Below are 20,909 nucleotides of genomic sequence, written 5' to 3' on the forward strand. Positions count from 1 at the left end.
GGTAGGGCACACAGAGGATCCAGGGCTCTTGAGGAGCAGGCAAACACACAGACAATGGGAAGACCATGGAGGTCCTAAGGACGGAGGTAATTTCCTGGAAGCTAAGGGCCACCTTGTTGCAGCAAAGGGGCCACACGCAAAGTTCCTTAGGTTTGTCCCTTTCCCAGTTTTGTGTGTTCCTGGACCTAAGAGTGAGACTGCTTATACCTCGCTTGACCAGCTCTAGGACACGAGTCAGGACAGAGTACGGACATGTCTGAGGGGATACCTAGGCACTGGGGCAAAGAGGCAGGCCCCTCCTCCATTACTGAATGTGAAGTCAGGGGACCTATGGCTTCTTTCTGAAATAGGCACATGGCCTTTACCCTGCTTTGGGGGCCGAGAGTTGTGATACAAAGGGTACTCGTAGATGCCCTCCCCCAAATTCCTTCCTCCACCGAGTGGCAGAGTGGCTAGGTAACTGTAGGCAAACGCTCCTGGGGCCCAGAGCCTCAGCACTCTGCCCTCCCATCCCAGTGTCCCACTCAACCTGTCCTTCGAAGTCACCCGATTTACTCTGTTTCAACCTGCGGGCCACCTTGGATCCTCTCTCTGTGGCCCCTCCAGTCATGTGTGTCTGAGAAGCGCCTCTCACCCATCATTCCTCTTTCCCAGCCCACAACGCCACCTCACCCAGATGATACGGTCATAATTCCACCTCATCTCCCCCTCTTCCCCTATCCTCCGAGACTCTCATTTTTCTTTTTCTTTGCAGTCTAGTATAATCCTACCATGCCGAAATGTCTGTGGTTCCCTGTCGTCCTTCAAACTCATCACAGACATCTTGGCTTGGCGTTCAATGCCTTTCGTGCTCATATAGCAGCTCTCAGCTTTCCCTCCCCAAACCCGTGATGGCCTCTGCCTTCCAGGCTCCCAGCATGTACCTTAACCCAGAAACCCCTTCTCTGTCTCAAGCTGCTAAAATCTCATTCATCCTCCCAGACCTCCGCAGATGAAAACCCTACCCCTTCCTGACACCTGGATATGCACTCTCTGCCTCTCTCAGTACTTCTGGGAGCCTCTCCACAGCCTCGGATGTTTCTGAGCCTGCAATATGCAAGGGGAAGCAAGCCCTCAGATGTAATTATTGAGCAGTGACCAGATACCTCACCCCAGCTAAGCATAAGGATGCAGGGCTGACAAGGGCAGCTGTGGTGCTGGCCTGTGGGCGGACAGGCCATGTTCTCTAGAGCAGCTGACAGTGGGCTGCCTGGTCTATCAGGAGTCGGCTCACTGGCTGCGTGTTGGCTGGCTTTTGTGCCCTCTTTGTCCAGGCTGTGTGTCTGGCCTTTTGTGCCCTCTTTGTCCAGGCTGTGTGTCTTCAGGGTGTTTCAGACGCTGTACCCCCAAGATCCTGGTAGCCTCCTGACTGCCCCAAAGGCAGTGAGCCTGAGAGCTCAGGAGGCCCCTGACCTGTTCTCAAGTTAATCTGCTAGCTGAGATGAGGAAGCTGATGGCCTCCCATCCTCTTCCCTACGTTCCCCTCTGTATCAAGGAGGAGGAGGAGGAGGAGGAAAAGGAGGATGGAGAGGAAAATTCTCAGATGAGGTCTTTCATTCCTAGTCTCTGTGGTGCCATAGACTTACTACCCTCAAGGGCTAAGAGTTGCACTATCACACCACACAGCATGGCCTTGATCAGACACAGTTAACTTGGGTGTGTGGACAGTGAGAGGAGCTTGGAGCAGAGTCCTGGATTGGTGCCACATTGTTCAGTAAACCTGAGGTCGTAGGGAGGAGCAGGGGTACCAGAAGGGCATTGCTCAGGGAAGCCCGCTGTAGTTACTTATTTATGGAACAGAAGTATTCCTAATCACTGTAAATCTGTATCAGTGCACGCCGTGATACCCACCAGACACACACACCAAATACAGTTTGAAAACCACATGTTTTATTGTTATTCTTCATTAAGAACAGAGGGCCATGTGTTCAAATGCTACTCCAGTACCACATCTGGCAATCTCCCCACAGCCACTCGTCCCTGCCCAACATTTAAAGAGCTGGCCACCAGAGGTACTCCCTTTTCCCTCTAGGATGTCAGGCTCCGTGGTACTGAGCCTGGACAACGTAGGACTGGTTTTCAAGTTTGAACTCTAGGGTCAAGAGAGGTCCAGGGCCTGAACTGTCCAGACATTGCCCTTCCATTGTTTCTTCGTGCTGCTAAAGGGTGCCCAGAACTGTGAAGGGAGATACCTCAAATGACTCTTCCACTGAAGGGGGCTCCCCTTTTGCCCCCTGCCACATCATTCTTCTCCAAGGGGTCAGCTACAGTGACTGCCAAGGAAGCAGAGCGCCATGGTAGGAGTCATCTGCCTCCGATGGTGGGCATCTGGATTGCCAATGACTGAGATGCAGCCCACGGTTGGTGCTTGGTACACATAGCTAGGATGAGCAGATAGAGTACGAACAAAAGAAGGCCAAAAACAATAACTGCTCAAGGGAGAAGTGTGAGCAGAAAAGCCCAATGGTGCCCTCTGGAGGGTGTCAAAGTCAGGCCTGAGTAATATCCCCACCCTCTAATCTGTTCCATTCAACAACTCATGATCTTCTTGGGCAGAGGCTGGGGTCACCGTGGCCACCCACTGGACACTGCAGAGCATAGGCTTCAGCCTCAGTGCCTGTGTGGATTGGCCCTGGGACCAAGTCAGGAGAAGGTTTTTATGTGGCTCCCACTCCTTCATATGCCCCAGGGGTCTGTCTGGTCCTCTGGGTCTCTGGATACAAGGCAGCATCCCTATCTAGAGCTAGCCAGACTGGCAGGAATGGACTGGCAATTGCACCTAATATTCTGTCACTCCCACAAACTCTTCAGGGCTCAGTGTGACCTCCAGGCTTTTCTCTCCCTACAGCTAACTGCACCAACCTGGTTCTAACAGAGTTATACCTCCCTGTCCTCCACTGCGGGCCCCTCTCAACTACTGCTAACATGAAGAAGTCTCCCGGATGGCTGGGTTGTGTGCAGAAAGCCAGTCTTATGATTTTTAGACTCTTTCCATGGTTACCATACCTCCTGCCCCATGAAAGCAGGTAAAAGATCTTTTCTCTAAAGATCTTGTTTCTTTCTTTTTCATCTAAAGGTTTATTTATTTTATGTATGTGGATACACATTACTCTCTTCAGACACACCAGAAGAGGGCATCAGATCCCACTACAGATGGTTGTGAGCCACCATGTGGTTATTGAGGATTGAACTCAGGACCTCTAGAAGAGCAGTCAGTGCTCTTAACCGCTGAGCCATCTCTCCAGCCTAAGATCTTGTTTCTAAAGATCTTGTCCCTGGGCTCAAAGAAGACATTGGAAGCAAGGAGTGGAAAAGGATCTCTAAATTCATCTAGAACAAACTACTACCAAAAAAAAATCTCTTCTGGTAGATAACTGGCTAAATCCTGTCAAAATACCTCCAGTGGCCAGCACTCACTCCAGATAACATTTATTTGTTTTATTTGTTTTTTTCAGAGCTGAGGACCGAACCCAGGGCCTTGTGCTTGCTAGGCAAGCGTTCTACCACTGAGCTAAATCCCCAACCCCTCCAGGTAACATTTAAACACTGGCTGGCTTTGGTTACAAAAGAGTTAACCCATTTGCCCCTCCCTCCTTCCCCTCCAATACTCACTCTCTCTCCATGATCATAACAACACTCCTCACCTCCACCCCCTCTTACACACACACACACACACACACACACACACACACACACAATTATATAAGGCTATATAAGAAACACACTCCTCTTATTACTTATGGGTAAGTAATTCCCTCTTCTCTCTCCCTTCTTCCCTTCATAATATCTAGCAAAAAATCTTGAGACTAGAGATTAAAGGGAAAGGCCAGAGGAATTCCAGAGAAAAGAACTATCCAGCTAACTCCTGGGCTGGGCTGGCCAGGTTAGATGGGCTCAGGTTGAGCAAAGAACAGCATTTAAGAACACCAGGCCATTGATTGCTGTCTCTGGGGAAAGGGCCTTGCATTTGGGCTGAGCAGCAAGTGCCTATGCTCCTCCCCTCTCCAACACAAATACTACTGACTACCCCTCACAGGAATGAGGGTGGATCCCCACCTCTTCCTATTCTCACCAGCAGTTGGCAAAGCTTACTCGACTGCCTCTCATGCATGGCAACTACCATTTACCAGCCTTTAGGTTCTGTGGAATCTCCTGCCAGCTGCAAGAACGTAGTCTCCACTATCAACACAAGGAGAAGGGCTTTAGCAAAAGCAGCAATGACCTGAGACATAAGAGTGGATGGGCCAGGCAGGAGGCAGGGAAGGGCTTCCCAGAAAAGAAAAAACTTGAAGTAGAAACACCTTAACAGTTTAGCAGCTCCCTTCCTGGCTGGCCCTTGAGCAGCCTAGTGGTGCCCAGGTAGTCATTTCCCTTCCATATCAGGATGCACCTGTTAATATATCCTCTGAGGACTAAGACCTGGGGTGGATATGAGGCCCTTCCTAGGCGAGGGTGTGGTGTGTCACAGGTGGAGACAAGGGTGCTGTGGGCTTACGTTCAGGAGAAACTGAGACACAGAAATGGCTGGAGTGCTTGCCAGCTATTTGTCCTGCTGCTTTGAGCTCTCAGTGCCGACATTGAACATGGGAACCAGCAAGCCAAGCAGCCACCTCTTTCCGAAGACCTCCTGTAAGTTCTTGCGCCAAGGCCGGGCTCTCACAGCCACCCCCTTTCGAACCTGGTAGCGGGTTTGCCCCCGGAGGATCAACAGCAGTTGGTGGCAGCAGAAACCGGCGCAGGCCAGGCCGACAGCAAACCAGAGGTAGAGCATGAGGATGACGAACATGTCAGAACCGAGGACAGCTCCTGCGGGGGAGGGGGAAAACACCAGACCGCTTTACACCCAGGCCACGTACCCAGGCGCACTCCGCGCTCTGGCGCTTTCTGCTGCTGAGGCAGAGAGGCTCACGAGTTGAAAGTTGTGATTTGTAGCAATCTCAGCTCTGCAGTCTGGGAAGATTGTGACTGAGCTCCTTGGCCCAAGTTTTCCTTAGTGCTGATGGCTCCTGAGGAGAGAGGGGGTGGGGAGAGAACGGGGTGCCTGGGGAGATGGAGAACAAGCTAAAAGAGCTCAGTGAAAAGAGCCCTCAGCATTTCCTCACAGCCTAGACTCTGCATAGTTCCCTGCACAGTGCCCCTCATTTCCGCTTTCTGGACTGGGAGAGAGGTGGGGGTAGGTCACAGGAGGAAAGAGGAGCGAGTTTAAGAACCTAAAGAGGGAGCTGGCACCCGGGCAGCTGTCTAGACTGCAGCCAGTTCTCCCTGTGAGGCTGGGAGCACTGTCTGGGAGGATCTGGGAAAGTGACAGCATGATGGAGAACAGAACCTAGTCATGGGAACAAGTCACGAGCTCAGCCTCAAGGGCAGCACATGGAGCCGACTTAGAGAACAATTCACTCATTAATGTTAATAAGAGAAGGAGACACTGGAACACTCAGCCAAAGCAGTCCGGCCAGTCAAGTCAGCGGCTAAGGTTCAAAGAAACCCTTCAGGTCATCACTTCAGCACCCTGATGCTGGACAGCACCCGTTCTACACGCTCTAAACCGAGCGCTTCTTGTGACTGTTTTCAAGGTCCACTTTGTAACGAGCCTGTCTTCAGAGTTTAAGGTGGGATTGGTCCATGCTGGGTTTGAATGTGGACTTGCATAGGTCCCTTAACCTCTCTGAGTTGCTCATCAGCACTGTGGCTATAACGCTTTATGGATTTTCGGGATTAAATCCCAAGACCCTCGGGCCTTCCCCCACCTTCCCAGGGCCTGGAGCCTTGTCTGGGCTTTAGTAGCTGTAGTAAGCACATCTACCTTGGCATGTCTAGGAGCAAGAGCTGTGAGTTGAGAATAGAACCTGGGGGCCTTTCTTATCTCCTTGGGCACCACCTCCTTCTCCAGAGAGGCTTGGGTGCCTGTGCAGGGATCTCAATATACAAGCTACCTACAGAAATCTATCATCTTTCCCCCAGCCCCCGGCACCTACTTGCCCCAGCCTACCTCTTCCCAAGCTCCAGTTTCCAGACTCCTGAGAAGTAGACTTTAACACATGTCAGTCTCATCCATGATGGGTTCAGCAGCTAAGACGAATCGATCTGCTGGCTTGCTCACTGGAAGCATTTCCCTCAACCCCAGGAGCTTGGGTAGCATGATTTTCTTTGCAAAGTTAGAGACAAATAGGTCCAGCTGCCCGGAGGACAGAACTCTTGTTCCAGTAGGCATTTAGAGAAGCCCCTCCATTATTGTTGGGGGCAGCTGAGAGACAGACTTAAGAAGAGCTGGGCCATCCCCTGACCCACTTTTTCCTTGTCAGTACAAATTAGCTTGGGCAGCTGTGTGCAGGACAGAGATCCTGGGGCCCTGGTGCTTTTCTAGCTTGAGGAATACTGATGTGCAAGCTTCACATCCCTCAAGCTAGGATGTGAGAGACTCAGAGCTGTCAAGCTTAGGCCTGACTTGCAACTCAGCCCCAGGCAGACAGAAGCCATTTACCACAAGTTTCTAAATCAAGGCATGAGGCAAAGACCTTTTGGCCTTTTGCTGGCCTCATGTAGCGGCTACAAAAGGCTATTCTGGGGACCTGCTTTCTTTCAGAGCGTTTGAAGTTACCTGTTCTGGCTGTTTCAGTGCCTCTAGCCTAGGTAATACTAGTTTCTCTTTCAGAATACCACACAAGTTTCTTAAAGATTACATCATCTAATTTTCTCTCTCCTTGCTCTCCCCGACAACCATCTCTAACACTTCTGCCAAACCATCCTCCAGCATATTCTGTAATACATCTGGGCATAGGCAGTCCCCCCTCCTCCCAAAGAGGCTCACTCAGCGTGAAGCAAGACTAGACAGGGTGGCAGAGCAGAAAAGAATGAACCTGGAGTCCAAAACTGGATGGCTCAGAAGCAACTTAACCTTTGGCTCCCAGCCTAAAAAAAAATAACACAACACCTGTCTCCCAGATCTGCCCTAAGGGTTGGATGCAATGAGACATGACTATTGGGGCACAAAATAGGTATTCAATAAATTCTAGTCTCCCCTTTCTACGCTGGGGCCTCCTAATGGTATCTCCCAACCGATACTAATCCAAAAGCCATGGTGCATGCCAAACGGTGTCACTTCCATTCTCTAGATAAGAATGAGGCTGACAGAGGTGACACAATACCAAAAGCAAGGAAACCTTTTCAAGATTCTTCAACAGACCCCTCTATGGCATCATCTGAGGGTCTGGCTGGAGTCAGTGGCCAGTAGCATTTTGGAAGAACCCACACACAACACCAAATAAAGGTAGGAGGTTTTCAAGGCCCTGTTCAGAACCTCTCAGGTACTAGTGTCAGATCCCAACTGCAGGGATAATTTCTGGGTTGAACAACTGCTTTTGGGCAGCCCCCTACCCTCCCATTCTTCTGAGCAGCTGAGAGGGTATGCTCTGGACCATTTGGACTGGGAACTGGGGAAGAAGAGTCTCAAACTAGGAGGCATGTGTATGGACAGGGCCAGGGAGGGATGTGAGGGGTGAGCAAAGGAGAAAGATGAGGTGGATCTGGTGATGAGAAGCCTTGCATTCCTTTTGCCTGTGGGTGCGGTGATAGTTGGTGAGGCTCATTCTAAAGCCAGCACAGATGCTTGGGCCCTGAGGTGGGCATGGGCTGGCTTTTCCCTCCCATCAGATCAAAGCAAAAAGCTCCCTCCCTTCCACATTTCCCAAACCTAGCACATATGGACAGGCCTCACGCCCAGACTTAAATCAAACCATTTCGAGGTCCTCCTTCTGGAAACACCCATTTTTATGGTTGGAGAGACTACTTGGAAAGGGATGTGCAGTCAGGTTCCCTGGCTCTCCCATCGCTCCACCTGCCTGCTCTCACACTCCACCCCCAGCCCACCCACCTACCCTCCCCCATCATGCTTATTTCAGTCCTGGCAGCCTTCTATGCCAGCACCAAGATCCAGAAGGCCCCAGAGCTCCAAGTTCTGGGCCCAGCTTAGCCACCATGCCTCCAGGAATTTCTCATGACTGGTCCTTCCTGGATTCCCACTGCCAAATGGCACGATAGTTCTATGTCTGTGAAGAGCTGAGCTAAAGATACAACTGGAATGAGGGTTCCCCTGGGGTACAGAATTTTTTTAAGTACCCAGGTAAGGCCAAGCTAGGCCAGGACAGTCAGGCTCTCTGTAGAAGTAGCTGCCTTTCTTTGACCCTGGAAGGTCAAGTCAATATGTTTGGGAATATGGACCCTGAGGAAGAGCACAGAATTGTGATTTAAACACCTGGCTACAAGCTAGAGACAGCCAGTCTAGGGAAGTACAATACTAGGCAGGCCATTTAGCCCCAGCTAAGACTCAGTTTACCTGATAGATGGACCCAAGACACACACTTTGGTGTCCATACTAATTGTAGAGATCAAATTGGTCAGAATTCAAGGTCAAAGGTGGAAGGCAAGGAAGTAGGGACAAGTAACAGGGTAAGGTAAGGGAGAACTGCCACCAGGAATGGCATCTCCCAGGGTCAGGTACCACAGAATGTTCTTAGAGACCTACAATTCTAAATGCAATCGTCAACATGGAGCCTATGTGAGCATTGGTTTGAGGACTCCTGCAGGTGTCAGAGCCATCCAGAGGGTCAGATCCCACACCAGGCTGGATCTGTGGAGTATCACCTTGTAGCCAGCGAGGTGGCTCTGAGCCACCAAGAGTCTGGTTTAGTCTAACATAGCGGGTGGGAGGTTGGAGGTTAGCCTCCTGCTCAGCCCAGCCTGAAGTCAAGTTTAGCCTGGGGGGGGGGTTGTTTGCTAAGAACTCCTAGAGGGATGTGTGAGTAGGCCTGGGGTCCAGATCTATGAAGAACATAGCATGAGCTCTGAAGGGATTTGCCTGGCCCGAGAAGTGTATAGCTTGGGTACCACAATTTTATGAGTAATATATAGTATGAAAGATGAGGAGGGTGGGGTGTCTGACCCACGCATTCCCAGTTCATCCTAATCGCTGATAGATTGCAGTCTGTCCTCTTAGTATGTCTCTGGGAATACTAGGGCATAATCATACCCATAGACTGTTTATCTGACAGTTTGAACCGAGCATCCTGAGCTTTTATTTGGAAAAACTTGGGGTTAGGTCTTGTTTGCTCAACCTGCCTGCCATGGCCCACTCACCGGAGAAGAACTGGCTGATTGAAGTGGGCAGGAGCGTGAGGAAGGCCAGGGGGTGGGCGAAGGAGATGGAAAGGACAGCTGAGATATAGGCCACTCCGGCCACCATGGAGTAAAGGCAGGCCAGTGAGGTGTAGAGGCAGAACAGGATGAAGTTGCGCATGTTCCTGCTGCCGATGCAGTTGCCGGTGAAGAAACAGTGATGGTCGTGCCTCAGCGTGACTCGGGCGCACACTCGGCAGAAGTGGGTGCTGGGTGGTGGGCGCTGAGGTCTCTGGGACGAGGTTCCCTGGCAGGCACCCAGGTCGTCTGGGGAGTTCTGGACGACCAGGATGTAATTGCCCAGGGCATTGGCTGAGAGGAACAGGAAGAGCGCCCCGTGAAGCACGGCAGGCGAGAAGAGCGGGGTGGCTGTGGGGTCCTCACGCATGCTGGGCAGGAAGAGGAAGAGCTGCAGTACGAAGGTCACCAGGGAAATGCAAAGAAAGTAGGCGGGGGCCACCACGTTGAGCAGCCGCAAGGCCAGCATCCTCGATTACATTCCTAAGGGGCGCAAGGAGAGAGGAAGCCTTACAGCGTTGTCCAGGGTCAGTGTGGAGCTCTTCTCCTTGGTCAAAGGTCCACAGGGCTGGACACAAATCACCCAAACCCTGCCCTTGGATCAGCCTTTCTAGTTTCCCTAATTTGGGACCAAGCAGGTTAGAGACCCCGAGACCACAGCTGGCCGCTCTCTGGCCAGACCTGATTTGGCTAAGTCCTTGTTGCCTTGGAGTCTGGAGGTGAGGTGCAAGGAGGGAAGGACCTGTTTGCAGTTTGGAGTGGTTGTGTGGGGGTAGGGGAGGGGTTTAGGAGCCGACGGGTGAAACTGCTACTGTTTCACAGTAGTGGATACAAACCACTTTGGGGATCTCTGGCTGAGATGTCCCTAGGAGAAAGAGAAGAATGGAAGTTGGGGTGGTGGTGGTGGTGGTGGTGGTGGTGGTGGTGGTGGTAACTGTTCAACTCTTTGAGATCCTGATTCACCCTTTCCCCTACTCTTACCTTGAGCAATACTCTGTGACCTCACGGGTTACCCAAGGCTCTCTGGGAGAGGCTGTGCTGTGGACCGTGATGTGTGCCTCCTTGTGTGCGACTGTACGTGTTATCTGTGTGCGTGTGCGTGTGTGTGTGTGTGTGTGTGTGTGTGTGTGTGTGTGTGTGTGTGTACACCCACTCCCTGCCACCTGGCTTTTTCTTAAAAAAAAAAAAACAAAAACAATTAAAACACTGGATGCAGTCACTCGTGTTCAGGTGCTTGGGTAGGGTGGAGGTAGCCAGAGTGCCTATGCCACTGGGTCCTGGTCAGTTCATTTTCCAGCCGCTGGTTGCCCTGTTTCTATAAAATCTTTGCAAAAAGTGTCTTCCTTTGAGGCGATGAAGTTGAAATCCCCCATTCGCACCCGCCTTTCACTTTCCTGGCGGGAGAAACCCAAACAATCCCCAAGGCGCCGAAACCCTTTCGATGCCAAGAAGCCAGTCCTGGGTGGACTAGTGGATGCTTGGCAGCTTCTCCTAGGATGCCCGCCCCCACCCCCTAACACACACACACACAGAGCCGAACGCAGCCCCACCTCCTACAGCCAGGGCCCCTCCCCAACTTCGGGTACCACGGGGAAATAGGTTCCGAGCGTGGAGAAGAACTTTCCAGTGATCTAAGTAATCGGCCAGAAGGAGGCACGAAAAAAGTTCTGGGAAGGTGGTTGAACCCAAGATGGATGGATGCCACAGGGCCTGGGGTCCAGACTGTCCTGTCCGGGACGAGCCATTGGTCACCTTGAAATCTTTGCAGGTGACAGTGCCTGCCGATCTGGGGACCTGCGGCCTCTCTACACTACTGGGGAGCACCGCAGGGCAAGCCTAGGGGCGATCGTTGGGGCTAACCCCCACGCCCCGTAGCCATGCATCCCCAGAGGCCACGGGGGCGCTGCCCACTCCACAGAGCCCTAGGTACCGGGCTCCAGCGAGGGAAGCAAGTGTCTTCCCGGCGCCAGTCGCCAGGGGTGTGCGGGAGCAGCCTCCAGATGCGCCGCGGCTCTGGGAAGGCAAAGGACAGGGGCTGGGGGGAGTGCGGGGCGCCGGGTGGGCGGCTGCAGCCCGGGCCCTGTGTCCCGCAACGGTCAGCAGAGAGTGGCGGGCGGCGGCGAGAGTGGGGAGCTGTCCGCTCAGCACCGGAGTCCTCCTCACCGGCCTCCGAGGGCGGCACCGGAGCCCTGCGGACCCAAACAGCGCGGGCACCCACCGGTTCCTCAGCCACTGCCTCCTGGACGCCAGGGCAACCGCCCCCCGGAGCAGCCGCAGCGCCGCAGAGGGCTGGGGAACAAACTCACCCAGCTCCAGTCGCGACAGGAGGAGCCCCAGACGCAACCCTGATCTTCCCCGAGGCTGCAAAGTTGTGGGCTCGCCCGACTGGCTCGCAGCCTCCTCACGCTTCGCTTCGGGGACTGGGCAGGTAGCGGGGGTGTGGGAGGAGGGAGCGGGCAGCTGCCGCCCTCCTACTTGGGTGCCAGAGAGTGGGGGCCAGGAGACGGCGGGGATGGCAGCTGGGCACCCCCCCAGCTCCGCCACCCCTCCCTCCGCTCCTGGGGGCGGTGCTCTGGCCACTGGCTCAGCGCTGAGGACTTGCCCCCCACACCTCCGCCCTCCTCGCCCCCCCTCGCCCCAGGGTGGATTGTGGCGCCCTGCCTTACTGCAACCCTGGTTCCAACTGAGAGATAGGGATTCAGCCTTGATGCAGAAGCTCCAGCCATATCCTGACCTCCCTTCCTCCCCTCTTCCTGCTTATGACCCCTCCCTGCTGTCGGCTAGGACCAAACCTTGTGTGTAGGTGGGGTGTGGGGTGGGAGTAATGTTAAGAGCTCAGTTTACCAGGATAGCACCCATGAAGATCAGCATTATCTCAGAAGGGCTGTAAGCTGAGGGGTGAGAGCCAGTCTACCTGGGTGTGGGTATCCACCGTTTACCATTTACTGGGCCGAATTCCAGTGTGTTCTGTAGAACAGAGGACCGAATGACTAGTGCTATAAAGCTTGCTTGGGATAGGGACGGTTCATGTCCCATTGACACTACAGATTGGCCTTTTCCTCAGTAACAGGCACAGTGCTGAGCCCATGACCCAACAGCTTGCATCCATCCTCCAGTATGAGCCTTGAAGCTAAGTGAGCCCCATTCTAGGGGCAAGAAAGTGACACTAAGTCACATACCCAAGGTCATGCAGCCGGTGAATGGTGGGGTCTGGATTTGAACCTGGTTCTAGTAAATGCTCCTATTCTCAGCCTCTGCCCATATCAGCATCACTTGAGAACGAGTAGTAGTGCTGGTTTGGGAGAGGGGAGGACTACAGGGTTTAAACACAGAGCTGGGACTGGAAGCTTCTCCTGCCCCTGTCTTCTTTTCATGCTTCCTCATGTGTGTGCTGTGAGGCACCAAGAGGGTGATGACATCAGTGTATGGCAAACATCTGTCTCTGTCTCCCTGTCTCCCTCTGTCTGTCTGTCTGTCTGTCTGTCTGTCTGTCTGTCTGTCTCTCTCTCTCTCTCTCTCTCTCTCTGTGTGTGTGTGTGTGTGTGTGTGTGTGTGTGCGCGCATGAGATCATGCACTCTTGCGCGCACACCCACCCATGTAGGGGAAGACCACGAAATATTACAAGACTATCAATGCCTTTACCAGCCTCAGTTTCCCAAGCTGTGATGGCTCCCATCACTGCCTTCTCCACTCCTTTGTGGGTGAGCAAACATAATAAATGCTTATTGCTGTCTCGACTGGTTGGTTAAAACGAGCAATCCTGTGAAGTGAAGGCCGTATGCCGATCGGCTTGGACTCTATTTTTGAATCATCAGACACTGTTTTCTCTGTATTTTATCAGCATACATAAAAATAAAAAAGGGGCCAGGAAACCTTCTCATGTTCTAAAAGAATCTTATCCATGAAAGGAAGGACAGCATACCGGAGGCAGCTTCTGAGAATCCGGTGGCCCCAGGACAGACACGAGGAAGCACAAGAGGTCTTTTTTCCTTCCACTGAAGCTTTGCGTCACAAGTTGCTTGGCCCCTTACAGAAGCTCTGCCTGCCTCTCACACAGGCCCGGAATGGAGGGGGCTCAAAGGGCTCAGTCTGGGCCATACTGACTGAAGTATCTCCATTCCTTAAATACCTTGAGACTTGGGCGTGTTTCTAGTTTTACTTTACATAGTGGTGTGTGGGGGGAAAGGTGAGTGTGTGTGTGTGTGTGTGTGTGTGTGTGTGTGTGTGTGTGTGCCTGAATTCGTGTGTGAAGGGTAAAAAGAAGCTTAGGAAATGTGGGAAGATGTCAGTGGGGCAAGGGAGTAACCACCTAGGAGGGAGGAGGTGAGAGGATCGGACAGGAGTGGACAGGGTAATAATTTATTTAGAAACCAAACTTTCCAACGGGAAAGGACACTAGAGCTGAAGTCTAAGCCTAGTGCTTCCTCCGTCCCTTAAAGAATAGAGGGAGAGAAAGAATAGCCAAGTGCTTTGCCCTTGACAGAACCCCATAGGGAAGTCAACTTGAAACTTCACTTTGATACTGGCCCTGAGTTGAGCAGAGAAACCATCGCTGTGGCTAAGCAGCCACCTGAACCTGAGCAGGTGCTTTAGCCTCTCTCACTCTGCATCCTCATCCTTGACAGGAAAACAATGTCCAGGGTTGTGATGGCAGCCATGCTGTGCTGGAGGTCAGGTCCAGGGAGAGGCTGCAACACTCTTCTGTATCTGCCTTCTCTCTTCTAGACTCCCGTCTCTATCCTTCTGTCTTCATCTTTCTAAAATGAGAGCTCCCGTCCTGCATTAGAAATATTGGGGGTGAGGGGTGTCTCTGATTTTCCCAGAGTAAACCAGAGTAAATATTCTGGCTGCCGAATCCATACTGGTGTCTCTGGAAAGAAAAATCTGTATTTTGAGGTTTTGAAATGTCTCGTGAAGACGCATTTGCCCTTGCTCTCCACAAAGATTGTCAAAAGTCATTTCTAAGCCACATTCCCCATTTCCTGTCTCTGCTCTCATACCTGAGCTGTGATGGCATCTGCAGGGTTTCCCGAGGGGGCAGGACTCGGGCAAGCATCTGATTGCTGCTGAGCGCTCTCCTGGAGATGTGTGCTGCAAATCTTTCAATTTAGCAGTATTATTTGAATGAAATAAATTCCCTTCCAAGTGGCAATCATTCCATTTTACCACAAAATAAATGTAGTATCCAGAGGAAGAAACTCCACGAACAGTCTCTTCTCCTTGGGATGAGACACCACCCCCAACACACACAGGTACACACACGCGAGCGCTTGCATGCACGCATGCGCGCAAATACACACACACACACACACACACACACACACACACACACACACACACACACCATGTCTGTCAGACTCCCCACATGTTTAGATGGAAGCTGTCCCTTGACGAGAGGATCTGGGTGAAGAAAGCTGATGGGGTAATGCTTCATTGTATGCTCTTAGCACAGGATGGGCTGTGGAGACTAGAAACTGGGGTCTCAAGGTTAACCAACAGTCTGAAATGAAGACAGCCATAGATATCCCCAGACAGGATGCTCTCTTCAGCTGACAACTAACCACAGCCACGGGCAACCACAAAGTGCTTCCAAGCCTCAGGAAGTTTAATAAGAAGACGCCATCCCTGCCCTCCCAGCTTTGGAAAGCATCTTAATGTGATCTTCGTCTCAGTCGGCGGAACACATCGGAATTGGATTATCACAGAACATCTACCTAGAGGCGCTACTCTACTTTGCCAGCACTGCCTCCATTTTAACAGCAACTGCATTACTTTGATGTAATAAGTTAGTAGCTTCACCAAATTAAAATTGCATTCCACAAGTCTCTCAGTAGCCTCAGAGCTGGGAGGGAAAGCAATATTAAACCCATTTTTCTTCTGAGAAAACTGAGGTTCAGAGATTTGCCGCAAGCTAACCCATAAGCCTCTCCTGTATCAGATTTAAAATGCTATTTGAAAGGCTGGGCCTGTTGGTGCATTCCTGTGACTGGGGAAGTGTTAGTAGGAGAATCAGGACTTCAAGGCCATTCATCCTTCCCTACGTCTGGTCCATCTCAAAAAACCAAAACCAAAGCAACAAGCCAACCAATAAATGAACCTCCCTCGATGTGATTCACCAATGCTTGCCTTTTCTGGAACATGACATTTGCATAAAGAAGGCAGGCAGATCACAGGATCTCCAGAACAAGACCCCGCCCTATCTCCCTTTATCTAAAGCTTCACTGTTCTTCACTGATGTCCCACCTGCTCGGGAACATGTATCCCCAAGCACTTGACACCACTTGATCATAGACCTTATCTGTGTACTGTTTGCCCCTTCTTATTAGAATGCCAACTCCCCGAGAGCAGGATGTGGACTATTTATCACACCATGTCCCCCGGGCCTAGTGCAGTGTCGTGTGTAGTGAGTGGACACTTGGCAGGATGCAGACACACCCAATGCCCGCAAATGCTCCGCTGTCCCTGGTACTAGAGAAGGTGGGTGTGACACAGACAGACATCCAGCAGCCAAGCCCAAATGTCAAGGTAGAAACCACAGGTTTGGATGGCAGGTAAGCCCGCAGCCCTCTATGATGCTAGGATGCTTCAGGGTGAAAAATCTTTGTTTAGCTTGGAGGAGCCCTCTTTGCTGTGCTCAGGCCTCAGAAGGATGAATGAAATTGTTCCCAATTAGCCGAGGTTTTCTGGGACCACTTAAGCAGCCTTGGTAGGGATATTGACAGCCAGGGACCAACAAGCAGCTCAGCTCATGGGTGGGAGTGGTAGCGGGATTAATTGGTCCTTTCATCTAGGAGCATGCCGGAGGTGGGAGAGTACTAATGGGTGGGAGAGGGGGAGGAGGAGGAGGAGGAGGGAGGGGAGGAGGCAAAGGACAGGGCAGAGAAGAGGGGCAAGGAGAGGAGTAGAGATGGGGTAGTGAGGCTGTGTTTGTCCCGCACCCCACAGTTTATGTCTTCATGATAGAGGAGGCTCTGGAGGCACAGGAGGGAATTGTTGGCCTCTACTGAGAACTCTCCCATGCCAGGTGTCCAGAATGGGAAGGAATGAGGCAGAAGCCGACATCTTAATTAGAAGGAGGGGAGGGAGGACATGAACAATGAGGTCACCACGGTGCCCTTAGCTGTCCAGAGACCACTTGGGTGTCCTTGCAGCCCTAGAGCAGCAGCGTGCACATACCTCACGTCCCTGATCCCTCCCGCCTCACTCTTCCATCCCAGCAGAGAGAGCACGGCTCAGGAGAGGCAGTGCGGTCTGCTGATGAAAGCAGAAGCGTTGGTGCTCACTGACCTGGGCTGAATCGCTTTATTCTTACTCATTGTCTACCCTTGGTAACTTCCTCTGCTTCCCCGAGCCTCCGATGATATCTCCACGACATGTGAACTGACCGAGAGTTTTAATTCATTCTTTTTTTTTATTATTTATTTGTTTTGAGATAAATGTAGCCTCAAACTTGGTGTAGCTGAGGATGACTTTGTATGCATGAACTCCCTACCCATAACTTCTGAGTGTTGGGGTTACGGGTGCCACCGTGCTTGGGGTACATGATGCTGGGGGTCAGAGGCAGGGCCTTTTGCTCACTAGGCAAGCACTCTACCCATTACGCCTTAACTCTAGCCACCATCCTGAGTTTTAAGCAGCAAAGAAGTCATGTCAGGAATAGCTTCCTTTCTACCCGTCGTGACCTCTAGCTTGCTGTCCACACAATCCTGTCTGCTCTGGGGTACTTACTGTGGGTATCTTCCATGCTGTGTCTCCCCACCCCCATCTTCCCCGCCGTTTCTCTTTCTCCCCCTTTCTTTTTGAGACAGAGTCTCACCATGTGAAATTTTGCCCAGACTAAATGCACTCTGTAGACCAGGCTAGCCTCCAACTCACAGAGGTCCATCTGCCTCTGCATTCTCAGTGCTGGGATTGAAGGCATGAATCCCTACACTGGCTGCTATACCTTCGTTTATTGCCTCTGTCAAAAACCTCATTGCAGGGCCTTTCCTGGCAGTAGTTTTGTAGCCTGTACCCAAGCACAAAGCTTTAAGGTAGAGAGGAGCTCAATAAATATTTGAATGGATTACAAATAAGAACGTTATAAATAAATAATAAACTGTACCTCAATATCTGACTTAAGAATCAGGCTTGAGGAGCCAGCAAAATGGTTCAATGGTTGAGAGCAATTGCTGCTCTTAGAGGACTCAGTTTCTCAGCACCCACAGGGTGGCTCACAGAATCCCCAACTCCAGTTCCATGGCATCTGGTGCCCTCTTCTGGCTTCCATGGACATTAGACACACACTGCATGGACACATACATGCAAGCAAAACACTCATACACATGAGATGAAAAGAAATCTTTTTTTTTAAGGCAGGCTTGAGAGAGCAATGAGGAAACAGAACCCAAGCAAAGGTATCTATTTTCTGCTTCCTATTTTGTGCCCAGCCAGTGAGGTTTGGAGCCTAGCCCTCCTTATTTCATTTAGCCCTTACCATAGCCCTGCCTAAAGCTAGGCAGACTCCAGCAATTTCACAGAGGAGGACACAGAAGCTCAGAGCAGCCCAGAGGCTCGCTAAGGTCGTGACTCTTACTGGCAGCAGGCATGAAATCCAGGTCACATGATTCCAGAGCTCAAGCTTCTTCACGGCCCACAGCCCTGTGCCTTTCACACACCAGAATCACAGGACATAGAAACAAATAATGCCTTTTCTTATGGAGAGGTTGTATGCTGTGCTGATGATGGCCTCGTATGTATTAGTGTGGATCAGCCTTTCCCAGGGACACAGGGTGGGAGAGAGTAATTGTCTTCTTGGAGAGGAGGAGTAGGTTGGATGGGTAGCCAGAGATCAAAGTATGCCTGCACCAGGGAGCAGAAGTGTATTTGGGACCCAAGGGTAGCAGGAAGGCAAGAGAGGAGAGGCAACAAAGAAAATTCTAGGATAAAATGTTGACATTCAAGTTCAGCTCTGCGCACCGCTCCTTGTACAGAATCAGTTGGCTTAGCCCACTTTTTTGTTGCTATAACAACATACCTGTGCCTGAATGATCTGTAAAGAATGGAGGTTTGTTTAGCTCATGGTGGAGGCTGAAAAATTCAAGAGCACAATGCTGGTGTCTGGGTGTAGCTTCTGGCGACACTGGGATACAGAGAAGTGTGTCTCACAGTGAGACAGAGTGGGTGTGTCAGGCAAAACTTTCCTTTGTCATAAGGCCGCTTTCATATTAACCCACCAATCCATTAATCTACAAATAGATTAAGCCGCCCCAGTGTCTTAGATACTTCTTGACCCCAGTGCGTGGGAGGAGTGAACTTGCAGAACGCAAAACTTGAGAGCCATGTTTGAACCATGCATCTGTTAAGCCCTCTGCCCCTCGGCTTCCTGGTCTGAAAGGTAGGTCTTTGTAACAACTCTGGCTTCATGCGGTGGCCGCGTAGAATGAGCATAGATTAAACCTGTGCAGAGTATGTGGAAGACGGGCTGCATAATGTGCTAGCTGGCTACTGCTGTAATTATTACCGGGTTCCATAGCTGGGAAATAGTGATTAAATTAATGGGGAGGTTTAATGGAGCCTGTCTAGGATTGGTGCTGACTCTATGAGGAGGTAAGACCTGGACTCTCTCCATCTTGTTGTTCTACCCTCTCTGTTGCCTCACAATCTAGACCAGTGTGCCTCCCCCATCTTGCTCATCATACTCTTCCTGGAGCGGCAGACAGGTGTCTAGTTGCCTTTCTTGCCACGTTGACAGAATACTTAAGAAGGAGCAACTTAAAGGAAGAAGGGTTTGTTTTGACTCCCAGTTTGACAGTGCCGTCCATCTTAGAGGGGAGGGCATGGTGATCGGAACAGATTCCAGGTGTGGTGGCAAGAAGGTGAGGTGCTTGTTGATGATCAGGAAGGAGAGACAGAGAGACAGACAGACAGACAGAGACACAGACACAGACACACACACACACACACACACACAGAGAGAGAGAGAGAGAGGAAGAGAGACAGAGAGACAGACAGATACATAGACACACACACAACACACACACACAGAGAGAGAGAGAGAGAGAGAGAGAGAGAGAGAGAGAGAGGAAGAGAGACAGAGAGACAGACACAGACACACACACAACACACACAGAGAGACAGAGAGAGAGACAGAGACAGAGAGACAGAGACAGACAGACACACACACACACACACACAGAGAGAGAGAGAGAGAGAGAGAGAGAGAGAGAGAGAGACTATCAGGTTGGAATCAGGCAGAGGTATAGCTCCCCCTAAGATCTATGTCTAAGTGACCCACTTTCTCCAGCTAGGCCTGGCCTCCTAATGATTCTAAAGATTTTATTTCCCTGGACTTGCCAAGCCAACGGTTCTGTGACACTGTGACCATGTCCCATGCCTCCACATCCAATGCCTGTTGACCACCACCATACAAACAGAGCATATCATTCATGCTTACTGATAAAAACGTTCAAGGGGCTGGGGAGATGGATCAACAGTTAAGAGACTTACTGCTTTTGCAGAGGGTAAGTCCGGTCCCAGCAGCCACAAACACATGCACCTCCAACTCCATGGAGATCCAGTGTCTCTGGTTCCCGCAGACAGCCTCACACATGCGCACAGGCACACAGGCACATACCACCCATAAATAAAAATACATATCAAAAAATAACTTTCAAATGTAGGTAATCTAGATCAGTTTGCAATGGATGTCTCCTTCCAATCTGTTGCAATTTCATCAGTCGCAGAAGGTGTGATTCTATATCTTCTATTGTTAGACTACCACTGTGTTTTACTGGGTCTGGCCTCTCGTGATTCCTTTTACATGCAGAAATAATTAAAAGCTATGAAAGCTGGAAGAAGGAAAGCTATTGACAGTGAACACGAAAATGGAAGAAGCAGGCTAGCTGGACACTTCTAAGAGAAGTGTTGTGAGGCAATGATGGAAAATTACCAAGAGAAAGCAGGAGAGTAGCCATTAAAAGTTCCATCCATGTAGACTTGTTTCACAACACCAAAGCAGCTTCCAAAAACGATTCAAATTTTAATTGCTTTGTTCTATTTATGCCATAAAGCTTTCTTTAAAGCCCCATTTATAATATAATTCTTCTTTATTTAAAGCTTAGTTTTTTAAAATTAATTTTATTTTTATGTGTATGGCCGTTGGACTGCACGTATGTGAACTACATGCTTGCAGTTCCCGTGGAGGCCAGAAGAGGGCATAAGATTCCCCCCTGGAACTGCGGTTAACATGGGTGTGAGTTGCCATGTGGGTGCTGGGAATCAAACCCAGGGTCCTCTTGGAAGAGCAGCCAGTGCTCTTAACCACTGAGCCATCTCTCTCCAGAACCTCGTTTATAACTCCTGACGTCTTGTAAACACAAAAAGAAAACAGAATGTCGGTTAAGTCAGCTGCACGATTTCGAAAGGTCACTGGTGACGTCTACGACAAATCGCATTTAACCCAATGCGGGACTACATTGTATTATCCGGAGTAAACAGAATATGAAGAAAAGTGATCAGAAAAAGTGAGGTGATACCAGTGACAATCAGTGAAAGCATCAATGTTATAACACAAATGTGCATAGCCCACAGCACTAGAACTATGCAGCCACTGCCCAGGCTGGGAAGGTTCCTCTCCTGCACCCCTGTTCTGTAATGTTAAACTGTCAAGCATCCATGGTCACACCAGTCAGGATATTGC

At 50.8% G+C, this 20,909-nt stretch overlaps 1 protein-coding gene across 3 annotated transcripts; it reads right to left on the minus strand.

Annotated features, from left to right (window-relative positions):
* Positions 1-1,907: 1,907 nt before the first annotated feature.
* Zdhhc22 (zinc finger DHHC-type palmitoyltransferase 22) lies at positions 1,908-19,807 on the minus strand. Of its 3 annotated transcripts, none has more exons than XM_039112057.2 (3): positions 19,718-19,807; positions 9,172-9,711; positions 1,908-4,845 (listed from the first exon to the last, which is right to left on the minus strand). In XM_039112057.2, exons 2-3 carry the CDS (start codon positions 9,695-9,697, stop codon positions 4,580-4,582), a joined length of 792 nt encoding a protein of 263 aa, XP_038967985.1. In that variant the 5' UTR covers positions 9,698-9,711; positions 19,718-19,807; the 3' UTR covers positions 1,908-4,579. The 3 variants fall into 3 exon arrangements, with proteins under 3 accessions (XP_038967985.1, XP_038967986.1, NP_001034414.1); XM_039112058.2 differs by lacking the exon at positions 19,718-19,807 and adding an exon at positions 11,895-11,967; NM_001039325.2 differs by lacking the exon at positions 19,718-19,807 and adding an exon at positions 11,535-11,690.
* Between the last annotated feature and the right edge of the window lie 1,102 nt (positions 19,808-20,909).

Source organism: Rattus norvegicus, chromosome 6, assembly GCF_036323735.1.
Source record: "Rattus norvegicus strain BN/NHsdMcwi chromosome 6, GRCr8, whole genome shotgun sequence".
NCBI lineage: Eukaryota > Metazoa > Chordata > Mammalia > Rodentia > Muridae > Rattus > Rattus norvegicus.